The 26,359-nt window shown below is 37.4% G+C and overlaps 1 protein-coding gene across 1 annotated transcript in view; it reads right to left on the bottom strand.

Moving 5' to 3' along the window:
• The window catches only part of LOC141326076 (uncharacterized), a 214,985-nt gene extending 188,881 nt beyond the window's left edge, over positions 1 to 26,104 (bottom strand). Inside the window, exons 1-2 of the mRNA XM_073834775.1 lie at positions 25,992 to 26,104; positions 8,789 to 9,333 (exon numbers count right to left, since the gene is read on the bottom strand). Coding sequence (XP_073690876.1) covers positions 8,789 to 9,333; positions 25,992 to 26,104 — 658 coding nt within the window. The remainder of the gene's footprint in view (positions 1 to 8,788; positions 9,334 to 25,991) is intronic.
• Positions 26,105 to 26,359: the final 255 nt, after the last annotated feature.

Below are 26,359 nucleotides of genomic sequence, written 5' to 3'. Positions count from 1 at the left end.
TGCATAATTTGTCACTGAAACTTATATATTTTTGTAAAACAAAGAAAAAAGTTACTTAATTGTATTGTTATATGAACTAACTATGCATGAACTACACAAAATCAACCAATGTGAATATATGCATTTTCTGTTAATTTTCATGTTAATGCATGAATTAAAGTATATTCTATTTACTGACCATTGACAAAATAAAAATAAAAATGAATACAAGTCCACAACATATGAAACAATGCTTTATTTAAACGTATTGTGCTAACAATCACATATTTACAGGCGGTGAACCCCACATCCTACTGCGGTCTTAATGCAGCTGTGCCGATTCTGCGGCTGTATTTGGATGAAGCAGCTGACCACCGTGCCCACCTTCGCCTGTCTTTGCCGTCTATCAGGTCCTTCATTGGTGCACTCAGACTGGAATCTGACCATGGGTGGGAAATGGATATCGAGGTGCTGGTGTTCCTCTAATGGCTTGCCCATGCAGCATCCTACAGGGCAGTGTCACAGACCTTCGATATCCCCAAGACCTCTGTGCATGATATTGTGCACAGAGTAAGCAAAGCTGTCCTGGGAATTTTAAGGAAGGTGATTTGCTTTCCAACCGGTGATGACCTGGAGGCAGTGGGGGCAGGATTTGCACAGCTGTCTGGTTCACCAGCTTTCAGCAGGGCAGTTGGTGCAATCGACGGCTGTCATATCCGCATGAAACCTCCAGCAAATAACTCCCACTGTTACTACAACAGGAAGTTGTTTCACTCCATCCAACTCCAGGCCATCACTGATCACCGGGGGAAATTCTTTGACATCTTTGTTGGATATCCTGGGTCTGTGCACGATGCCAGGGTGCTGAGGAGCAGCCCTGTGTACTTGGGCAGCCTGTTCCCACCACCAGGAAAGTGCATCCTTGGGGATGGTGGCTATCCTTGTCTGAGTGCACCCATCTGCCTCATCACCCCATACAGAGAGCCTGTGCAGAACCCTGTGCAGGCTCGTTTCAACAGCAAGCACTCCCGTGCCCGTAACATCGTTGAGAGAGCTTTCGGGATGATGAAGACTAGCTGGTGCTCTATCTTCTTCAAGGCCTTAGAGATCAGCCCTGCCTTTGTGCCTGAGGTTGTTGCGTGCTGCGCTGTGCTTCATAATCTGGCTCTTCTCAATGGGGACATAGTTGAGGCAGAGGATGAGGAAGACCATGATGACGGCCCCCCTGAACCCCACAACCTTCAGGCAAGAGCGGGAGATCACGTGTGGGACAACCTGGCTGCAGCTGTGTCTGCCCCAAACATTTGTGTGGCTGCTCTCCATGAGCATGACTATCTATAAAACATTTATACCAATTAAAACATTTAAAATGAGTATTGTCAGCATTTCAGTTCTTGCCTAATTTAATTTCAAATGTTTACAATGATATGCTCATTTCTGGTGTAGCTTTATTACTTTTGTGGTGTAGTTAGCTAAACTGTTGAACTGGTGAGCAGAAGGTTGCTGGTTCCATCTCTGCAGCAGCCATCATAACCAGTGTGTCCTTCAGCAAGGCTCTTTTCTCCAGGTTGCTCCAGAAGCACTGGGGTCCCTGTAATAAGAACACTGTAAGTCAGTTCGGATAAAAGCATCTGTCAAATGCAGAAATCAAAATGATTTTAGAAAAACCTTTTTTGAAAGCGTCTCGGACACAAACTATAAAGCTACTGTTTTCTAAAGGTGTTACTATAATATAAATGCATACAAGCATGTCATACTGTTTTTATTTGGGGGCTTAAAAGGTTAGTTCATCTAAACATAAATTCAGTCATTATTTACCTGCCTTCATGTTGTACAATCCCTCTTTTCTATTATTCTGTTAATACAATATCAGTCAATGGAGCCTGAGTTTCAGGAGCTTCATGACATTATTTGATTATGCTTTTGAAGCTTCTGAAAGTCCACTGACTGATACTCAGCTCTTGTGTAAAGGGAGAAAAACACAGGGATCAAACAACATGAAGTAAATACTGATTGAATTGATATAGTTTGGTAAACTTTAATAACTTTGTTACTATTGTGTAGTTAATGCAAACTTAAGGCAGTTTGTGCAAGCAGTCTCAAGTTCAACTTAGGTCATGGAGGGACATTGTTCTGCAGAGTTTTTCCTACCCTAATTAAACACACCTGAAGAATCTAATCAAACCAATTAATAACAGCTGCTTTGAAAATTACAGACAGGTGTGTGGAACTAAACCCAACAGAGCAGTGACCACCATGATATCCCTTTATGTGTTCTATATGCATTTAGAAGTCGGATACACAATAATAAAACTATCCTTTTAAAGTGTGTGTGTGGTACACAATGCACAAAATATTCATCACTTTATATTTAAATAATTTATGAATGTTATCTTCTGAATGCATCACCAAATGTCTATATGTCCACACTGTACTGTGAATGTCTAGAAATTGTTTTATATGCATTGTATCAGGCATAAAGTCTCATGCCACCATTTGATGTTGTTTTAGCAATGCTATATATATATATATATATATATATATATATATATATATATATATATACACAAACGCACATGAAATTTGTATTTGTATGTTAAAATTCTGTAATAAATAAATAAAAACATCTTCTATAGGCTAAAGTGGCATGTATTTGGTGTGACGACCTTTATTTTGAGCAACAGACGGAACTTCTTCAGTTTTTGGAAAAACTGCAAGGTGTCCAGATGATTACACAAAATATATATATTTTTGTCTATAGAAGCCATTTTGATCAGATTTTTAAAAATGGTTTGTATCTCCTTTATAGAAAATAAAGGAGATACATAAAACCATTTTAAAAAATCAGAATCTTTTTATCTTAATAAAAGAGACTATAAAATAAATATGGATGGTCATTAAAGCATTGCTAAAACAACATAGTGGCCTATGATTTTTGCACAGTACTGTATGCATAACGATAGATAAAATCTATTTTAAAATGTTTGTTCTTTATGTAAACAAATGTGTAAATGATCAGAACATGCTTTTATTTTACAATTTATTTAATTAATTTTTTTGTGAGTGCCTCAAGGAGGCGAAGGAATCTTTCCTCCCTTTCCTTTGCCTCCCTGTCTCTCCTTTCCTCTCTCTCACTTTCCTGCCGCCATCGCTCTTCTCTTTCTCTTGCTTCTCTTTGTCGACTCTCCTCTCTCTGCTGTCTCTCTCGTTCCCTTCTGTCTTCCTTCTCCTCCATTACTCACCATCTTCTTTCCTCCCTCTCTCTCTCCGCTTCCCGTTCCTCCATCTCCCTCATCAGATCGACGAGATCCCCTTTTCTTTTAGTTTTTACAGGCGCTGCCATCACTTAGGATGAAGAGGCCACAGCAACATCTGGCCCAGATGAGGCAACGAGAGCAGGCGGTGTGATGGAGGGTCTGCTCCCAATTGCCTCATCCATGGCACTAAACCACTTCCATGATGCTGCTGTGGGCTCTCCATCCTCAGTGCTCACGCCGGTTGCTGGACATTTCAGTTCCTACAAAATTGCACAAACATAATACAAATACAATCAGTTGAACAGCACAGTGCAATTTGATTTCTGTATTAGAGGTAACAATATGATCTTACTTTATACTTTTGTTTCAAGTTTTCCCATTTTTTTTAATGAATGAAGCAGTGACCTTGCCTTCCAGGCCCTGCTCCACCACAAAAGCTCTGCAGCAAAGGCACAAAATCAAGAATCAGAAAAGTGCTGTGATAACAATAATTAAAATAAACTATAGCTTAAATTTTAAAAAGATGTTTTATTCATTTCTGTTGTATACTTACTCAAAGCCTTTGATGGCAGCATTTCGCTTTCCGGTGAAGAGGGCTTCATTAGCCCCTCTCCACCGGATAAGCAGATGCGTCTGCTCATCTGTCCCTGTAACATGTAAAAAGATTCCCTTAGTGATGTATGTTCTCAATACTACATTCACTTGTTGAATTAGTTACTGATGTGGTAAGTTGCTTTTTATCCAACACAAATCTTCCTCAATTCATCAAAAGTACTAATGGACAAATAAAACATCTAATTTATGTTATCTAATTTCTTTATGTAAATGTATTTACACTACTTACAGTAACATCTAATGTAAGCAGTGATGCAAACTGCATAATAGCACACATACATCACTCACATGTGCTCATCTGCAAAACTTATCTACTGTAGCATTTTACTGTCAGATGTTAAGTATACATTTGGTAATCGTCTTTAAGATATATATGGTGTATCATACATGTATATTTACTTTAGAGACACACGTGTGCTTACTAGAGCTTCCCTGTTAGCTATACATAAAACAAATCAGAAATATAACGTTACTATGCTATGTAGCGTCTTTACATCTGCAACAATTGAAATTTACAGAATCTCAACAAACAGAAGGAACGGTGTTATTGGTTTGTAATACTCACATTTGAAAACACCCGCGTCCATTTTTTTATTTGAAATGTTTGGTTATGACGAATCCTCTTCCTCTTCTTCTTTATGACGTATTGATCTCCCGTGGGCTTCTGGGATAGAAAAGTGTCCATCGGATGCACACTCCAGAATCTGGGCTGAAGCAGTAGGACATCCGGGGATTTCTCGCCTACTCTTTTATGAATACTGAGGTTTCGAACGTACTTCTTTCTTCACGTCCTCATTCCCCCTACTATATAGTAGGTAAGTAGGCATATTCGAACGCACTTTAAGTATACGTTCGTCCGAATCTCGCGAGAATTAGTGCACTCGCCTACTAATTCTCGCCTACTCTTTTATGAATACTGAACATTCAAACATACTTTTTTGCTCGCCTACTGCTTTTTGCCTACTATATAGTATGGAAGTATGCGATTTCGAACGCAGCCTCAGTCTCAAACTCTACTGAAAGTTGCTTTTAGATTCTTTATAAAAGTCTCCTACTCTTAAAAAAGTCCTACTTCTTACTAAGAATTTTTTTACACTTAAGTCAAAGTTTAAGACTACTCTTAAGAGCATTTCTCCCCCAGGGCCCGTATTCATCCTTTAAATAAAAAATAATAAAATAAAATAAAAATAAAAAACTCATAAATTTTTGCTCTAAGACTATTTCACAAAGCATTTTAGTGCTAAAACTAGCTCTTAAATCTGTGCAACGTAAAGCATGATTTACACGCGTCGCTTGGCTTTGTGAAATCACCCATTTCGTGTGGCGGTGTGCACGGCTTCTCGAGTGAAGTGTTCGTGTGTCACCTCATTGCTCACAAAACATTTTAAAGCTGTTTTGGCTGAGCAGGTACGCCAGTACAAACATCTCTATAATCCATCAATGCGTGACCATAGAAATAGTCGGATGGCAAAATACTCATCGTGACCATGGAAAGGACGAAAACTTTTTTTCTGAAAATATGCTTAATGTTCGTTGCGATGTTAATTAGTGACGGAACTTTCTCAATGCGGCTCATGTTCATTGTTCACACGCGAGTGCTTCAATCCCTCGATCGCTTATGACTCATTAAGGTTAAAAATCTAAATAAAATACACACAAATGTGTCTCTGATATAGGATCACTGATGAACTTATTAAATTTTATAAAGGAATGAAAAAAGTTGAATGACTGCGGCTTAGAACTAGTCTTTCTAGTTTTTTTTTTTATTTATTTTTTTTTTATAATTTTTGCAAATTCTTTAGTAATGTGGTGCACTATGATTTGAAAGGAGATTCTATGAAAAAAGGAGATTCGGCCCGCACATGGTCACATTTCTTCTCATCCGGCCCTCACCCTAAAATGAGTTTGACACCCCTGCACTAGACTATTGAATATTACTCATAACTGTTGCATATCTATTCATTTACTCATTGCATTATCTATCGCAAAGCTAATAACATAATATAAAGTACATGTAAGAATAAAATTATCATGTTAAAAATGACTTTAATGTCAATACATTATGTACACATGATCAGAGCCTTTTCATCTTACCACTAAAAGTTCTCTTAAATGGCAGGAAAAGTTTTTAGCTAAGAGTTTTTTCTTAAAACCTATTGACAAAGCTGCTGAGACAAACTTTTACCAAGGAATAGAGATAAGTCTTAAGCTAAGAGTAAGGGCGGGGTTGACCTCGTTACTATGGATGATGTCGACATGCTTATTAACTATGCACACAATGATTGGCTGACAGGGGAGGGGCCTCTGTCAGAGATTCATTCATAGAAATATTGTAACGTGCACTATTATATCATATTTAAATAAAGGTTTTAAAACAAAAATGTTGCCATATTGAAATAAAGATTTTAAAATGCAGGCTAAGTCTCACTAAAATGTGTATCTTCAGCCACATGTACGCTACTCGTATACAGCTAGCGGCTATATATGTAAACAGCCTTTTAATTAACAGGGTAGATCATAGAAGATAGTAAAGCATGTAAACGTAAAAGAAAACCAAACTGGATGCAAGAGCAACTCTTACTTCTTGCTCAATTTGTTCATGAAAACAATGATAGCCTATAAGGGACAATTTGGAGTTGGGATAACCTCAAAAAGGAAAAAAGATGTGTGGAAAAATATATGTGCAAATAAATGCAGCTTTCCCACTTTTGTCCAGAAGCAAAGATGACTGGGAAAAGTGCTGGTATTCTTTGCAAAATCAGGCAAATTAAGGCAGAGATTTAAGTGACAAACAACAGCTACACCTAAACGGACATTACTTTCAAGTTACCGATAATGTTTTCATGTAACCTTGTCATGATATTGCAGATTGAAATCCTTTGCCTCATTAAAATATTTATTGCATTCATAAGGAGCTTCCATTCGAGGATTGTCAAAACCTTAATCTGTGCCATTATTGGGTTGTTTCTATTTGTTGCAATTCTGCAATAGTCATAATACCTTCGCGATTAAGACCACATCTTCTGAAAAGCTCATTATCATCCAATGCTTCTAAAATGTTTCTGTTCCGAGGCAGACAGCCGGCAACAGCCATTATAGGATAGTTTTAGGACTTGATCTTAGTGATTTAGGAGTCCTCTCCACTGCTCCTAACATTTCGCAGATTTAGGAGCTAGTTTTAGTGCTAAAAGGCTTTGTGAAATACTCTTCGAGCAAAAATTAGGAGTCCTAAACTTAGGATTGTTTTAAACATTACTTTTAAGATTTTCTCCTGAATCGCTAAGTTATGAGGCTACTTTTATCCTTAAGATCTTTTAGGAACAGAGGCCTAGAATTTGGTGATGTACGTGCGCAGGCAACACAGGCTTGCGGTGCAGAAGAACGCTTCGAGTATAAATCAGCCTAAATCACAAGATCAAATCCTAACCTTCCTAATATTGCAGTTGCTGGCGATCTGCCTCGGAACTTAAACTATTTAGAAACACTCTTCCTGTATATGTACGCATATTCCCACACAACTCTTTTTTTTTTTAGTCTTGGAGGTTATCCAAATTTTCATTTGATTATATCCAACGTTGGGCAAGAAGTAACAGCTGTTCTTGTGTCCAGTTTGGTTTTGTTTTACGTTATCATATTCTATCATGAATAGAAAAAAATAACTTTTACGTCAGCAACGATAGCCCAGCGGTTAGTGCATCAATATATAGCTTAACTCTGCGCAAAGTGCCCTAAGTTTGATTCCCGTTTCGAAACTTTTGCTGCTACCGCCCCCTTCCCTTCACCCAATGATTTTGTGTCAGTTGTCCGCTATTCTGTGTCATTAAAAGTATAAAAAAACTCTTTAAAAAAGTCTCTTTATGTAACGGAGGCCAGCTAGCAGCTGTTGTGCAGGTAAACCTTTCTCCCGATTTCAAGAGATGCACTAGCGACAGACCCTAGAGGTTGTAGCCTTAAGCCTCCTTGTTAGTGCATCCGCCTCATGTACTGGAGACCCGGGTTCGAGACCTGCTTGGAGCGGGTGTGGTAGGACTTGGGTGTGAGGGGTTACATTTACATGCATATCAGCTAATTGTTTATTATAAAAGGCTGTCATTCATTTGAACACTTGTTTAGTAAGTGACACTTGCCCTGTATTTTAAATTCTTTATTTGAATATGGCAACATTTACAACAATATTTCGATGAATAAATGTCTGACAGATGCCCCTCCCCTATCAGCCAATCACTGTATGCATGGTTCTCTCTACTGCTCAGTAAAAGTTTGTCTCAGTAGCTTTGTTAATAGGTTTTAAGAGAAAACTCTTAGCTAAAAACTTTTACAGCTATTTAGGAGAACTCTTAGTGCTAAGATAAAATGTTTTGTGAATACGGGCCCTGGTCCATATTTCTGGCATATCGTCCCCCTTCTGGAAGGCGCATCATTGCACTGATGGAACAACAGAAGGAGAAGAATGGACATCCGGGAGGAGGATGACGAACAGAGTCCAAGGTGGAAATGACGGAGGGAGGAGCCTGTCTCTGTATGTCCTCGTGTCTCCTTCCCTTTCTCAGGGAACAAGGGTTGTAGTTGTAACCCGAAACGGTGATTTTAAAAATGCTAACAATGTCCTTTATTGTGCTTCAACCAAAAAAACTGCACTTTCTGTGAGATCTCTTTTCAATTCATGATACACAAATGTGAAGTTCTTACATTGTAGACAGAGCAAACGCATTGTCCATAGTCCATATTATTCCTTGCTCTTTTATGCATTACTGTGTCAACTAGCTATATTGTGTTGGACTGAGATTAAAGTGTACAATGGACAAAACATAATGAGAAACATAACTAGAATGTTCCATTCTATACATTTAGTTTGAAACTCACTCTACACTAAGATGATCTGTTAGGCTTCTCTCTATTATGAATTTTCATGTGCCTGTCAAGGCTTCCTTTTTGACTGAAACAGTTTCCACACTGTTTGCATGTGTGAGGCCTCTCTCCAGTGTGAACTAACATGTGCCTGTTAAGGTTTCCTTTTTCATTGAAACTCTTTCCACACTGTTTGCATGAGTAAGGCTTCTCTCCAGTGTGGACTCTCATGTGAATGTTAAGGCTTCCTTTTTGATTAAAACTCTTTCCACACCATTGGCAGGTGAAAGGGCTCTCCATTGTGTGAATTTTCTGGTGGACTTCAAGGTATCCACTTTGATTGAAACTCTTTCCACACTGTTTGCACGTGTAAGGCTTCTCTCCAGTGTGAACTCTCATGTGTGTGTTAAGGTGTCCTTTTTGAATGAAACTCTTTCCACATTGTTGACAGGTAAAAGTGTTCTCCGTAGTGTGAATTTTCTGGTGGACTTTAAGGTTTCCACTTTGAGCAAAACTCTTGCCGCACAGTTTGCATGTGTAAGGCTTCTCTCCTGTGTGAAGTCTTATGTGTCTGTTAAGGCTTCCTTTTAGAGTGAAACTCTTTCCACACTGTTTGCCGGTGTAAGGCTTCTCTCTAGTGTGAATTATCATGTGTCTGTTAAGGCTTCCTTTTTGAGTGAAACTCTTTCCACACTGTTGGCAGGTAAAAGGGTTCTCTGTAGTATGAATTTTTTGGTGGACTTCAAGGTTTGTAGTTTGAGCTCTTTGTTTAGAAGTCTTTTTAGACTCTAAGGAACAAAAAGATTTTTCTCCAGATACAAAATCATGAAGATTCTCAAACTGATCTTTCTCTTCAGTTTCATTCAGTACTTCTCTCTCCTCTTTCAGCTCTGTTAGGTCTAAGGTGGAAAAAAAGGAATAAAAGTTAACCCCAGTCTAATGGCACAAAACAATTAACATCAAAACATGTAGATATGTAATGCATGTATGCTAGATCCTATACCATGGTGTCCAAACCTGATCCTGGTCAGCCGGTACTAGCGATGCACCCAAATGAAAATTCTTGACCGAAACCGAAAACAGAAAAAGAGGAAAACAAGGCCGAAACACCTAAAGAATTATGCCAATTATTAGCATCATTGCATTTATGGCTATGACTGTGTACTAATTTGACTAAAATCAAGGCATTGCAATTGCATAAATTAATATTAAAGTTTCAAAAAATAAATCAGTTATATTAATTTAAATATATTATATAATATATTTATATAATATAACAATAACATATACAAATATTTTACCGCCTTTGTTAAAATTGTTTGCATTTTTATAACACATTATCCATCAGTTCACATTTACAAGTCTACGTTTTTCTCTTCCAGCAGGAGGCGCTGTCAGACTGGTAAACAAAGCAGCGCAGCAAATGCTCATATTTATTCAATGGATAGCCTTTTGAAGTTTCATTAAAATTAAGAGCTTAATGTAAGTCTTTCAAAAAACAACACTTACACAATAGTAGGCTTAGACAATAGTAGGGGATTAAATTAATATCAGCATATGAAGTATAATCGTCTCTCATTGTCTCTGAGAGAATGCATGTCAGATGCTGAAAGCACTGTCAGCTTTCACTTTCAATTTAATATATTGTGCAGTTTTCACGTTGCATGTGTGATATCCATTGGCTCACCTCCACGGTTTAAAACATGATTATTTATAAAAAATACAGAATATAGAAAAGGTATATCTTTAAAATGTTGTGACGTAACACCAACGTAAAGCCATTGTTTTTCACTCACTGAAAGCCACATCATGAAAGCAATGCGCCGATCTCTTCTCTCATCACTGGTTACAAGTTTTGCAAATTGCTATCCATTGGTATTTCTCAGATATAGGGCCTACTGAAATATGCCCAAACTGCAGAAGTGTTGCTTCAGACAAGCATGTGCAGGCTGCAGTTTCTGTTTGCGTCAACATGCTGTTTCGGCCGTGTTGTTTTGGTGATAAAAGTCTTTCGGCCGAAAACCAAAAATGCACTTTTCGGCCAAATATTTTCAGTGGCCGAATATTCGGTGCATCCCTAGCCGGTACCCTACAGAGCTGGCCCTTATACAATTGATAAATTAAAAAAATCTAGATAATCTAATAACAGAGGTTAGGATCTAATAAATAAATATATATATATATATATATATATATATATATATATATATATAATAATCTATATACAGACTGATCTCAATGTTTCTGTACCATTTTTGTCTCCTAAGCAATAAAATGCAACAAATTTAGAGAGAGACAAGGAAAAAAAGATGAAACATTCATCACACAATTCTTTCTGAGGTTTTATTAAGGGGGCAATTATGTTAGCCAATCAAGAAATGGGGTGTAATGCTGCGTTCACACCAAACGCGAATATGCGTCTGGCGCGAGTGATTTCAATGTTAAGTCAATGGAGTTCTTGCGGCGCGACTTGACGTTTAGCGCGGCGCGGTAGACGCGAATTCGCCTCGTTCGCGCGAATTGCGCGAATTGAGCGTCTGCCGCGAATTGTGCTTTTTGTGCATCACGCGTTTGACGCGAATTCGCGTCTGCCGCCCGAGTTGAAAAATCTGAACTTCTGCGTCAATTCGCGCCGCGTTAACCAATCAGGAGCCTGCTTGATGCTGTGGCGGCATGCCCGCCCGGAGTCACTCATTCAAATATGAAACATGAATACTAAATGCCTAGTGCGGTTCTAATGCACAACAAAGCAAATGTTTTATCACATAAATGACACATATTCATTTTGTATTGAATGCTATTTATTCCATATCTAAATCTTACTTATATGAAACATTATTATAGTGTAGTGTGTCTACACTATAATAACAGAACAATAATAACTATAATAGTGTGTATACTTTAGTGTGTCTGGACAGTGTTGTGTGAGGAAAATAAAGAAATCACAGGACAGGTTAAATACTTTTGGAGGCTGGCTCCATTTATCATCATAACAAAAATAAATAGAGCAATTCCAGCGTTACGGACGTGACATTCAAGGTCAAAACCTGAAATATAAATCCTCATAAATTTTATTCTTTACCAATATATTGAACCATCTCTTTATATTTTTGAAACCCCTTAAAATAGAGTCCAGACATCAGAAAAGTTTCAGTCTAAAACCCTGTTTTATATTTTAAATGAGGGAAATACACATACGTTACGGACGTGACAAAAAAAGACTCGAGTTTCTGGGAGACAACATATTTTGTAAAATTTCTGCGATTTACAGTGCACAAACCAGAAGTAACAATATCTGCCGAATTGACAAGGGTTGGCTATTTACAAAACCTAAAACATCAGTTTTGTTTAAATTTTCGCTTTTATGTTTCAGAGGAAAAATCAGCGTTACGGACGTGACATCTCTCCGTTACGGAAGTGACCGTTCTGAAAGCGGAATTTATCCGACTATGGAAATGCGTATAAAATGCTTTAAAAACTTTAACTGAGACGTCTAATAGTAACTTATAGTAAGTAATAAACATTCGTTTAGGCCATTATTTAACTAATTAATGTATACAAAAATGAGACATTTTAATGTTTTTATTAATAAACTAATGTTTTCTTGTGAGCTGCCAGATGAAATTCACAGTGCTGACTCGCATCTCCACAGGCCTATACTGGATGTGGCTTTAGAGAGAAATAAAGCCTTCATATTACATAAACGGAGAGTGTTTAATTTCGTTTTTAATGGTTCGTTTGAAAGTAGACATTTTAAGCTAGACATATCTCTTGTAGCCTATGTGAGACAGGCTGAGTTCTGGCTCTTTTTTGAGAAACGCTCCAGCCAGAGACAGACCGAGATGGCAGAAAGCGCATCCTGTCTGTCTTTATTTGTAAAAAATAAAATAAAAAATACAAATAATAAAATTAAAAGCTTACGTTAAATCAGGTTCGAACTGAATGTTTCATTATCAGAAAAAAATGCTTTATCAGAAAAAAAAGTGATCACGCATGCACCTCCCTGTCATGCATGCGCATTAGTTTTCCGCACAAACCCTTAAATATCATTAATAAATGAGGTTAATGCTAGTGGGGATCCACATTAAAATAAATTTTCACAAGTCTACACCCGAGACAAACGGAGTTATAACCTGCAAATTGAAGGATATATTTGACGTTTTAAAATGATCTAATTGACCGATGCCGTTCCAATTCGTTGATCATTAGTTGCTGTTAATCAAGATTACGCATATGTCGCAGCATAAACTTGTTTTAATAAATCGCTTATGCATTAAATAATAAAGATACAAAACAGGTTATTAAATATGCTGAATATATTTTGTACAAATATTTATAAAATGGGAAAGCCTAATCTTCATTTTGCATCTGCATAAAATAGTGAATTATTTTTAACATGCAATGATACAAAATAAAACCAAACAAGATTTGTAATGAAGAAAAGAATATTTAGACAAATATGAGTGTTGAAACCCCACAGAACAACTCTTGCTCACTCAGCAGCATGCGCGCAGAACACGCAAAATCTTGCTCTATGCATGAATGCAGCGCAGATAGCGACACAAGTTATTTGAAATACATAAAATGTTTAAATAAGATAATACTGACAATGGAAATTATATGACATTTCAAATAGTTTTGACGATTTTTTCCCTTTAGTCCGCCTGTGCATTTCTGCACAGTAAATGCAGTCCATCTCCGCGCTATTTTTAGTTGAGAACGCAATTTCTGAAATTTTAGAATGAATTAATTTCTAAAATGTTATGATAGAAAAAAACTCAAACAGGTCACAGTATAATAGAAATACACAGGCTATCAATCATCAACTTGTGTGTGTGCCAGCACGCATATGAATTAATATGAAGCATCTGTAAGAGTCACGTCCGTAACGGTCACGTCCGTAACGCATTATTATGGCTGATAAGAGCAAAGAATTGAGATGGGCTGTTGATCATAATAAGCATGGCCATAAGTTGGCTTTGTACAGAAAGTTTCAAGTTAATTGCATTAGTAATTACTAAATTAAATAAACTTAATCTTTAAAACGTTACGGACGTGACACAACGCTGAAGCGTCCTGACGTCATGAATCTAGCCCTTATAAATCCAAAAATCATTGCTGTTTAGACAAAGTGAGTTTATTTACTTTTCATACAGGCCTCCATCTTTCTACAAAATACTTACTGTTGACATAAAATTAAAAAAATAGGCAGTCTTTAATCTCTCATTTGAAACCATGAAATACAGTCAAATGAAATTGTAATTTTACAATAGGTGCACCCATCATATGTGGTAGAAAAAAATAGCTATTTCCTTCAAATTTCTATTAAAGCACGTTGATGCAGCTAAATACAGACCTAAATGCACAACTTAAACCGGGTTTTGTTCTTTTTGTATAAACTTTATTTTTTCATGGTAAGGTTGACATTTGCGTGGAATTGCTCAATAACAGATTTTACAGTAATAACCTGAACAAAGAAATGGCACAGACCTATAGAATTATTATACATCAAAGGAGGAATGACATAAAGGAGTAGTTCACTTTTAAAATGAAAATTCTGTCATCATATACTGCTCCAACGCACAGAGAGAGGTTCCACCGCTCTTGAAATCGTGGGGGACAGGCGGAAGTACCGCTGAAAGCGGCCGTCATCCAGGCGCAGCTCCTGGAGCAAGTGATGAAACTCGCCGATCTGGGTTCGCCTCCAAAGGGTCTGGTGGACCCAAATACGGCGACGATGATCCCTACGCCGCTGTTCTGCTCTCCAGAGCAAATACAGAGCGGTGACTCTCTCGATAAATGACCGATCAACAACAGACATCTTGTAAAAAGATGGCCGCCAACGGGGTTTGAAGCTTTCGCCTCTGACGCGCGTAAATTTCGCTTCAAACTTTTGTTTTTACGCGCGTCGAATGAACACAAAGTGGTCACGCGTATAACTAGACGCGGCAGGCGCGAATTTAGACGCATATTCGCGCTTGGTGTGAATGCAGCATTACACTGACCTAATTTAAATTACTTTTAAAAACAACAAGTGTTTATGAAAGTGCAGTACAAGCATAATAAATTTAAAAGAATAAACACATACAGTGGTGTGGAAAAGTGTTGGCCCCCTTCCTGATTTTTTATTTATTTAAATTTTTTGCATGTGTCACACTTTAATGTTTCAGATCATCAAACAAATGTAAATATTAATCAAAGATAACCCAAGTAAACACAACATACAGTTTTTGAATGACGTTTTTATATTATGTAGGGTAATCCAAACCTACATGACCCTGTGTGAAAATGTGTTTGCCCCTTAAAATTAATAACAGGTTGGGCCACCCTTAGCAGCAACAACTGCAATCAAGTGTGTGCGATAACTTGCAATATGCTGTTACAGCAGTGTGCAGGAATTTTGGCCCACTCATCTTGGCAGAATTGTAGTAATTCAGCCACATTGGAGGGTTTGAGCATGAACCACCTTTTTAAGGTCATGCCATAGCATCTCAATAAGATTCAGTTCAGGACTTTGTCTAGGCCACTCCAAAGTGTTCATTTTGTTTTTCTTCAGCCATTTAGAGGTGGATTTGCTGTTGTGTTTTGGATCATTGTCCTGCTGCAGAACCCAAGTTCGCTTCAGCTTAAGGTCACGAACAGATGGCCGGACATTGTCCTTCAGGATTTTTTGATAGACAGCAGAATTCATTGTTCCATTGATCTCAGCAAGTCTTCCAGGTCCAGAAGCAGAAAAACAGACCCAGACCATCACACTACCGCCACCATATTTTACTGTTGGTATGTTCTTTTTTTTTTAAATGCTGTGTAATTTTAAGCCAGATGTAATGGGGCACACACCTTCCAAAATGTTCAACTTTTGTCTTGTCAGTCCCTCATCAGAGTATTTTCATCATCAAGATGTGTTTTAAAAACTGAGATGAGCCTTTATGTTCTTTTTGCTCAACAGCAGTTTTTGTCTTGGACCTCTGCCATGCAGGCCATTTTTGCCCAGTCTCTTTCATGAAGTTTTGCAGGCTCTTTAGATGTTGTTGTAGCTTTTGAGGACCTTTTGGTCTACTTCACTCAGGCAGGTCCTATTTATGATTTCTTGATTGCCAACAGGTGTGGCAGTAATCAGGCCTGAGTAAGGCAAGAGAAACTGAACTCAGGTGTTAGGGGTGGGCAATATCTCGATATTTAAAATATATCGAGATATTTTTTAAACTCTATATGAATTTTGACATATCGTATATATCGATATGTTTATATTTAATTTTCGCCTCTAAGATTGTTTGCCTTCTTTGTGTTGTTCTCGCCCCCGTCTCCTTGCTTTTGTTCCCCCTCCCCTCGCCTGTCTTCTCATTCAACATGAGTCTCCGCAACCTCCCCCGAGGCTACAGAACTCCTCGCAAAAAAAGGACAACCGGTTCCATTACATGGAGATACTTTGGTTTTAAGGCGTCGGACGTCTACTGCCGTGAATGCCGAAAGTTGGTCTCAACCTAAGCTTCAAACACCACGAACCAAGATTTTCGCGCGATTGTTAAAACGAAATCAAAAGTCAAACCCGCACGTGTACGCACATTCAAAAGCAAATTTAATACTCCGCGTTTAGAGAGTGACTCCCCAATGCGCGCAAATTAGGCTACATAAAATTAAATGCTTGAAAAAGTCGTCTCTATTTGCACTTTGAAAGAGTAGTACTTTGATCAGTCCAGATTTATTGCATCATTTATTGATCAGCATGACGATCCATTAACCCCTTATCTGTTACTCCCATTTTTGAACATAGACGTGAAAATTAAAAATTTTAACTTAAAAATTTATAATTCATAAACATTTTGTAATATGATTTTGATGTACATTGTCCATGTTAATGCAATGTCTGATTTTAAAATGGCTTTCAAATTATGAATTTTGAGATTTTAAGTTTTCAGCTGATATAGCCTATCATTTCTTATTATTTCTAAAGTGTAATAGAGAAAAAAGGTAACAAGGGTGTCTGTGAAAAATGTCAGAACTTCTGTTATGAAGTATATTTTTAAGGTGCACTCTACATAATTTGTAACATAACAAAATGTTAAATATCTTTTTAGGAGCCTTAGACCTTTCCTACGTAATATGGTTTGATTTGATTAGATTAGGCTTTATTTGTAAAATGGTGAAGTAAACTGTGTAGCTCTAATATGTATACAGGGATTTTTAAAAGAAAATTCGCAGAAGCACTTTGTTCTGAACTGCCTACCTCTGAGTTTCAATAAAAAAGACTTTGGATTTTGGCATATTTGTTTTTGCAGTAGTTTTTGGGGGGTTATTTATCCAGTAAAGATATCGAGATATATTTTTTTCTTCATATCGCCCAGCCCTATCAGGTGTGATAAAACACTGTTATGTTTTAACACTTTTTCACACAGGGACATTTGGATTTTATTTTCCCTTCATTAAAAGAAACCGTTTAAAAACTGCATCTTGTGTTATCTTTGATTAATATTTAAATTTGTTTGATGATCTGGAATATTAAAAATCAGGAAGGGGGCCAACACTTTTTCACACCACTGTAAAACAGACAAGAGTCCAACACAATCATAAAAACTAAACTCTCATACTGTGTTGAAAGCCAACAAGTAAAGATGAGTTTTAAGACTAGGTCCCCCGGTTTTTAACCTTATGGCAGGAACAACCAAAAGTAAAGGCTGAGTGGATCTAAGTGCTCTTGTTGGAGTGTATAGCTGTATTAAGTCAGAATATGCTAGTCCATTTAGTGATTTGAACACTAAAAACCAAATCCATTAAAATCCATTATAAAATGAACAGGAAGCCAATGGAGAGGTGCCAGAATTGGTGTAATATGTTCTCGTTTGTGTTCCTGTCAACATACGAGCAGCAGCATTCTGTACCAACTGCAAATGTATGAGAGAAGCCCGGTTAATACCTAAACATATGTATAACTCTTTCTAAGTTACTAAAAGATAGAAAAGACTCCACTTTGGATAATTGCCTCAACTGGAAACAACTAGCTTTAATTACCGAATTAACCTTTTTATCCAGTTTTCACTCCATAATAACACCCACATTTTTTACATGTACCGCTGTAAGATCTAAAAGCAAGAGGAAAGCATAATTACCAAAGTCATTAGCTAATAACTGGTCATTAAAAACTTTTACAAGTGCCGTTTCAGCGCTATGATGGGATTTAAAACATGACTGGAGCACTTCCTGAACCCCATGTAAATCTAGAAAAGACAGCAGTTGTATTAAAACAACCTTTTCCAACGCTTTGGGAAGAAATGGCAGTTTTGATACAGGTCCAAATTTGCCTTTTTAATCAATGGTTCCACTGTTGCATGTTCAAAATTCTGTGGTGCAACACCTGAGGTGAGACTGCTATTTATAATTCTCTAAATATTGGGTCCAATGGTTTCAACAACAAGTGTGAAGGGACAATGTCCATACAGTAAGAAGATGGTTTCATCTTACCAATAATGTCTCCTAAAAACTAAAGAGACACAGGCTCAATCTGGTTGAAACGTTTTAACCAGATTGAGCCTGTGGTTTTATGACAGCTGTATCTTCTATCAAAAAAGAAATAATAGAAACCAGCCTACATTTTAACTGGGAAGAGGAACAGACATTTACTTATTTAAGCTAATAATTAGGACTGTATAAATCAGCTTACAATTGATTCACATTTACTGCTATCATAAAAAATACACTTACATTATAGTTTATATAGATTAGAGTAAGCCTTGATATGCACTTGTCCTTCAGACAGCTAAATCAATCATTCATTTGTAGAAAAAAGTAACAAGTTTTATGTAAGAAAAAAAAATATAATTTGTTGTTCGTAATTTATTTACAAGCAATATTCTCTTTACAATTTCATCAGTTCTAACATAAATAGCCATATCTGTGGTATTCATCACATTAAATTGATGGATGTAAGTTGTTTTTATATAAAAAATAAGTATGATTAAAAAAAACTATGAAAGTATATTTGGGAATATACACATAAAATCATGATTTTAGCTTTAAGAAAAAGTTTATTTTATGGTGAAATACAGCACCTTCTTTATAAATATGCCCTACTGCTCCTCTCTAATGCACTTGAAGCGTGGTCATCAATTTATTTACTTCATTATATTAATATTATTTGAATTATTGTTTATTTCCTCTGACTAGAGGAAAATGCATGAAAAAGTATCATATGTTCTGTTTGTATAGTCTCAGTGAGCTTTTATGAGGTTTCACGCATACACAGGAAGGCAAATTTAACACTTTCTTACGTTCAAGTGTGGACGAGAAACTTTTGGAAAATGCTTGAAAACGTTAGGGTGGATGGAGAAAATATTTACAACAAAAACACCTTTTCATTTGTATCCGGATTAATTTAGATGTAGCTTCAGTGTCCACTGTCTGTTTTATTTGCTTACCAAATACTTTAAATGAACAAATGTAGTCAGCATGCAGTAGCCAAATGTGATTACTTACATATCACGGTTTGTGCAAATAATTTTCTTAGATACTTTTGCATAATTAGCCAAAGTGCTATCAATGGTTTTAATATTATAGCAGATATTGGGTTTAATATTACTGAAAAATGTTTAAGGCTTATTTCCATATTATTGTTACAACATAAATGCATGATCTCATAATAACAAATGTTCAGTGTGAAAGCAGGATATTGAAGGCAGGGTTAGTATTTGTCATGTGATCTCAACACTTCTGTCAAATGTCTTAACATTTCTACGCTCCGGTGACATTGTTCATAAATATCATTCCTTTCTGAAGTGAATTCAGCTTTCAGAATAAAAACCAACCTGTTTGTTCCTCAGTATCTTCATGTTTGACTCTGAATGCTTCTTCAGTCTTCAAGTCTTCAATCTCCTCTTTAATAAACACCATCTTTGTTTGTTCTTTAGTTTCTTCATGTTTGACTCTGAATGTTTCTTCAATCTTCATGTCTTCACTCTCCTCTTTAATAAACACCATCTTTATAATAGTGTGTCACGTGGATCTCTATTGATTCTCCAGGAGATTTTTCTGTGTGTTTGAACACTTTGTCCTGTTTAAGATGAGAATAATTAAAGATAAAATAAATGCAAACTAATCACATTCTGGGTGCGTCTTAATTAGTTCAGTAGTCAGAGTGAGAGCAACAGTAAGAGATTTGATAATAACTATACACAAGTTAAACATATCGTTCATATTTAGGTAGGCTAGTTTTAACTTACATTTGGTATTTAATTATTTGTACATCATATCTAATATATTACACTTTCATGAAATCATTCTCGGTTGTCATTCACTTGTTTTTGTTTGTGTTTGTTGTTGTCGTTTGTAGTCCGCGTGCCGCTGAATCGAATCACTGAATCATTTCACAATGATTTGATTCAAATGATTCGGATTCTCAGTTTCTCTCATCACTTCTTATCATCACACGATTGATTCATGATATAGAGAGAGAACTGAGACGCACCTTCTCTGTTACTAAAGGCTAACGCTTTAACTAACACTAAATAAAGCATTACAATGTTATATTTAAGAATTTATTTTACGTAACTTGTAAAAAACGCTTTAATTCATTTATTTAAAAGCTTTAAAACCACGAACCTTTCTTCAGGTGAATCGCAACAGATGAGGAGGGCGGCTCATCTTAATGACGTCACACCACCAGAGCAAAATAAAAGTCCGATTCATACACTTATCTCTCTAACTGAAGTCTGACTCGATGTCTTCTTAGAAATTAATAAGTGTACAGCTCACTGAGCTCAGACTCGATTGCAACTAAAATATTATTTATCACTCAGCTAAGCATACTCAATGCTAAATAGACTTAAAACCTAACTGAAAATGTTTAGAAATATGGTGATTTAGAAAAGACTAATTTGCCCAACACAACTATAGTTCCTTGAAGATTAAAGGAACCACAGAAATAAGCAAATACTTGTTTAAAATAGACACGTCTAAGTAATAATTACTGCAAAATATAATTATTTGTTGAATATTAAATATAATTTTGGTCCAAATTTAATCATAGCCTAAGAAAAAAGTGTATAGATAAATAAAACATTTAAGCTGAATATATTTTGCTAAATGTGTGTATGAATACAAATGTAAAATCATGGTAAGTGTCTGAAGGTGAGACTTTCCCTGATCTCTGTTATAATGAGTGTTATTATGCTGATTGGATTGGAGTCGCAGAAAATCTGAACAAATTCCTGTAACTGCTGTAAATCAATAACCTCAATGTACTGTTTTATTCCAACAGCAAACAAGGACGTTTTATAAGAAAAATATTAGTTTTGAGTGTCATACATATTCAAATGTATTGCAATACTTGAAAAAGTATGTGTAATATGTAAAGCATAAAACTAAACAAATGAAAACATATGGTGTAAATATCTCTAAATTGAATAAAGTTTAGCAAAAGTAGAGACATATGGTCCATTGGAAACCCCATACAACAAAGTTTCATGTGAACAACTGGACAACATTTAGTGTAATGAATGTGTTTATTTATTCAGGGATGGTATAGAAAATGACTTCAGTAACACAACATTTAATATGTCAGAATTACCTGGAATCCTTGTTATTTAACACATATTAGATATTGCTGACACTTTCTAAATAATTTAAAAGATTGTTAAAAGATTATTTGTAGCAAAGCTTGATTCTATCTATCTATTACCTCCCCATTTTAAGATTCAGAAAATGCAGCAGTAAACCAACAATAAAGTCATGACTGTAATGTATGGATGTGTGTTGTTGCTTTGATAGTCGTCACATCCACTGCTGCTCTGAGCTCTGGATTGGCTGCTGTCTGTGGTGCTGAACATCATTACAAGTCAAATCAGGAATCAAGTCAGGACCATTTAGGCTACGTCTACATTAATCCGGATACATTTGAAAACAGAGTTTTCATTTTAAAACGCTCTCCGTCCACACTAGCGCTTCCAAGCGCTTTCCAAAAGTTTTTCATCCACACTGTAGGAAAACATAAAATTCGCCTTACTGAGCATGCGTAAAGCCTCCAAAATTATACAGACGTAATAAGTTTTCCCGCAATTTTTTGACAAATTTGGCAGTGTGTTCTTTAGAGTGCGGATCGGGCCGCATTTTTCTGTCCGAGCCCAGCCCGAGTCCGACAGAGCAGTAACCGAACCCGACCCGAGCCCGACAAGCATTAAGATATTTATGGCCGAGCCCGATCCCAGCCCGACACAGTTAAAATCTCTTTTTTCACTCATACTAATGACACATGCACTTTTTTGTGTGGAAAGCCCGCTTTTATTAAGCAACTGTAAAAAAAAGCGTACGGAAATGTCAACAGATGACAGCATCAGTGCACACTGGGCAAAAAGCGCCGTTATAACACGGGCGCACTATCGCGCTGAGGTGACCGAGCCCGACCCGAACCCGAGCATCCTTTCTAAATATCTGTCCGAACCCGGCCCGACCCGTCGGGTTCCGTCGGGTACCGTCGGGCTCGGCTCGGGTATCCATCCTCTAGTGTTCTTCATGAACTGTAAGTAAAGCAGAAGCAGTTCACTGAAGTAATTTGCCTCAGACACCACAAATTGAACTCATTACTTGGCCCCCTGGTGGTTGGGTGCCAGGGGGACACTAACACCTTAAATCAGCGGTTCTCAATTCCAGTCCTCGCGCCCCCCCGCTCTGCACATTTTGTGTGTTTCACGTATCGCTTCCGACGTTTGTTCTATTCCAACGTTACTGCCCTTTCGAAGTGGACATCACAGGATATTCCGCCATTATTCATTAGTTCAAAGCGAGCGTATGTGTTCCATTTGAAGGTCATTAAAGCGTGCGAGACGTAAATTTAAAATGCATTTATTTACAGATGCACTTATGTCACACTTCTCTAGTAAGTTTCATCTGTGTGTGAAGACGCTGCATGCGGTGACGTAGCGCAAATATGTGAATGAATGTTTCGAAGTATAGTAAACAGATTTCCCCCGCTTAGGGAGCAGGGAGCAATGAACAATGTGCAGGCAATGTCAATCGGAACACATCCTGCACGGACCTCACTTCTAACGAGCTCGTTATCTGAATCAGGTGTGTTAACTAAGCGAGACATGCAAAATATGCAGAGCGGGGGGGCGCGAGGAATGGAATTGAGAACCGCTGCCTTAAATGATGGATGTGGTGTAGTGTGTTGTGTTTGCAGTAGATGCTTCTCTTCACAGGCAGATAGTGGCAGAAAAAATAATTATTGGAAGGTGTTGAGGCGTGTAGTAGCAGTTTTTGGGAGAGAGGGGAAAAACTGGGACCACCACACTATGGGAATTACCTCTTGCTTGAACTGATTGTCAAGTTTGACCCCTTTTTACAAGAACATTTAAAAAATAACATGGACAGAAGGGTAAAGGTATGCTCTCTCACTTATCCTCTAGAATCTGAGAAGAATTTATCTCGTTAATGGGTGAGAAAAAAAAAGGCAGCTGAAATCAAACAGGCCAAAGGTGCGTTTACACTGCCGCCTGCCACCACCGTTTTTATTATTTTTATAGTAAAAAAATGTACAATTAAAAACAGTCGCATCACAGATCAGATTTAATTCACACTTGAGAAGAATCAGTCAAGCTGACTGACAAGAATGTGAGAAAGCACCTGTTGGGCAATATTTTGGATTTTAAAAAGCCTGTTGACTTTTTTCGTTTATTTGTAGTGGTATTAGAAGATTTTTTTAAACATTTGTTTAATTGGTTTCCCAGTTTTTGCTGATTTTTTTACTTTTATTTAAACTTAACTTGCAATTTATTTATTTTATTTGACATCAAGGTGTAGCCGTGTCTCCGAGCTTTTTTATTCATTTTGCTAATAAACTTTCTATGTTTCTTATTTGGTGCCATAGTATTTACTTAGTTTTGTATACCTGTGTACACTTTGTGAAAGTAATTTGTTATTTTATACCACTTCTATCTCATTGGTCTTTCCCACGGTAGCCGTCACACTGATGAAGAAAAAGCATTAATGCCAACAAATTTGAATATCCAGGAAAAGTCCATTTATTTCAATAATTTTTTTCAAAAAGTGGAACGCGTGTATTATTTCACTACACACAAAGTGAAATATTTCAAGCCTTTATTTGTTGCAATTTTAATGATTATGGATTAAAGACAAAAAACAAATCCAATAATTCACAAAATTAGAATATTTCATGTGACCAATAAAAAAAAAAAAAAAAAAAAAGGATCTTAAACACATGTTGGCCTTCTGAAAAGTCTGTTAATGTATTATATTATCCTTTGTACTTTGTTGGGCCTACTTTTGCTCCAATTTTTTTTGCTCTTGCATCAAGGCGACGTGGAGGCGATCTCTGTTCCCTCATCTTCCTTTTGACAATACCCCATAGATTTTCAATGGGGTTTAAGGCGAGCTGCCTGCCAATTAAGTACAGTTATTCCATGGCTATTAAACCAGGTACTGGTAGTTTTGGCTTTGTGGGCAGGTGCCAAATCCTGCTGGAAAATAAAATCATCATCTCCAAAAAGCTTGTCGGCAGCAGGAAGCATAAAGTGCTCTAAAATTTCCTGGTAGACAGCTGCATTGACGGTAGACTTGATAAAAGACAATGGACCCACACCAGCACATGACCTGCTCCCCAAACCATCACTGACTGTGGAAACTTCACACTGGACTTTAAGCAGCTTGACTTTTGTGCCTCTCTGGTCTTCCTCCAGACTCTGGGACCTTGATTTACAAATGAAATGCAATATTTGCTTTCATCTGGAAACAGGACTTGGGACCACTGGGCAACAGACCAGTACTTTTTCTCTTAAGCCCACTCCTTATGAAGCCCCCCCAGATTTCTGAACCGCCCTTGCTTGACAATCTCTGTCACTTATGCACCTTTTCCGGCCACACTTTTCCCTTTCTCTTAACACTCTGTTAATATAAATTGATACTGTGCACTCTGAGAATCCAGCTTCTTTTGCAATTGCCCTTTGAGACTTTTCCTCCTTAAGGAGGGTGTCAATGATGGTCTTCTGCACAACCGTCAAGTCTTCCCCGTGATTCTGAAGCCTGTGGCATCTTTATGCTGATGGTGAGATTTATTTTAATTATTTAAGCTTTACGGTTAGTTCATGTCCTACTACCACCCATATCCTCACCCATCATTTTATGCTCTTTTTTTTCTGTGCAGTCTGCCTTTTACATTTCTCTGAATGCTCCTTTTGACTACACAATTGTAAGGAACTGTTATTTCTATTTGCTTGGGGTAGCTTTTAAAATATATATTTAAAAACATATTTACTAAAATGTTAATCTACCTTTGTTTTGTTCAGGAGGATATGCCAGTGCTGAGGAAGTGGTTCTGTGTGATGTTGATGGAAAATTTCCCACTGGACAAGTAAGTCACACACGTGGGCATTCAGATATTTAACTGTTCATGGCAGGATTCATGTTATAATGTTTGCATTACTGATGTGGGGAAAATGAAATAACTACCTCCAAAAACTACATTATCTGTCCATGAAGAAGTGTTCGCTCACCGGACAGAGGGATCAAGGGAATAGCTGAGCGGCCTTCGACAGCCATTATTTCGCCTGAGGAGGCGAAGACATGAGGAGACGGAGGTAAAAGTTTGTAATTTCAAGGCAGTCATAACAGAAACTCGTGGCACAACAAATGCAGAACAGCATTTTTTCTCTTAACCACGAGTCATCTGCAATTCATGTAGTGAAATGGGAACATAAAACTGGATGAAGTAGGCCCAGTGGCCTAGTATGCCCAGTTCCAAGTTTTCTGACACATGACAATCGCTGTTTAACTTGGCTTTGTGATTACTTTATTAGGCTGTTGGCGAAGCAGAACAGGAGAACGGCTGAATGGATTTCAAAACAGTAAAACTCAACTTATTAACTTGGGGGGAGTTGGAGAATGAGCCTATTTCCAAAAAAAGTGGAGTGTTCCTTTAACACTTCAAAAGCATCACAGTAGCACCATACCAAGATGACAAAGTGTTAATGACTTGTTTTTTTGGTCAGATTGTCAGCATGGATGAAGAGAAAAGCCATGAAGATGTATCCATGGTAATACCCACCCTCTCTCATCTATCATCCTGCCTTTCCTGCATAATCTATTTCTGTTATGCCAGAGCTCCCTGGATGGCTGGACACACAAAAACAACATTGTAGACCAGGGCAGGGGAGGTGTGTATGTGGGCTCTGAAGGTGTTTCACTGCATGCCTCCCCCCTTTCAATGCAAAGACATCTTAAATGAGGCTTATATCAGTGCTTAGGTTTGGCAAAGGCAATGTGCGTGTGGAGATATAGGCTTGTTTTCACCCCTTCACTGTCACGATCTGGGCTGTGGGGTTTTCCCTCAGCCACCTGAGGTCGGTGTTTCCCCTTTTCCCTTCCTCTCGCACTTCCCTCCTGATCTCGTACACCTGTCTCATCACTCAGACCCACAGCTGACCCTCATTATCACAGACTTTATAATCTCCACTCTTTCCCCACTCTAGGAGTCTGCATTGTTTCCTGTTGGTTTGTATTTTGTGTCCCTTGAAGTCTTTCTCCAGTCTTGCTCTTGTTTTTTCGTGTCGTGTTGTGCCGTGTTGGTCTTTTGTTTGTTTGTTTATTGTTCATTGTTCATTTTGGACCCAGATCTCCTCTATCTCACCGTGACAGAATGCAGACTCCACAGATGGGTC

The sequence above is a fragment of the Garra rufa genome, chromosome 2 (assembly GCF_049309525.1).
Source record: "Garra rufa chromosome 2, GarRuf1.0, whole genome shotgun sequence".
NCBI classification, from domain to species: Eukaryota; Metazoa; Chordata; class Actinopteri; order Cypriniformes; family Cyprinidae; genus Garra; species Garra rufa.
This window is presented reverse-complemented; position numbering and strand designations above follow the sequence as displayed.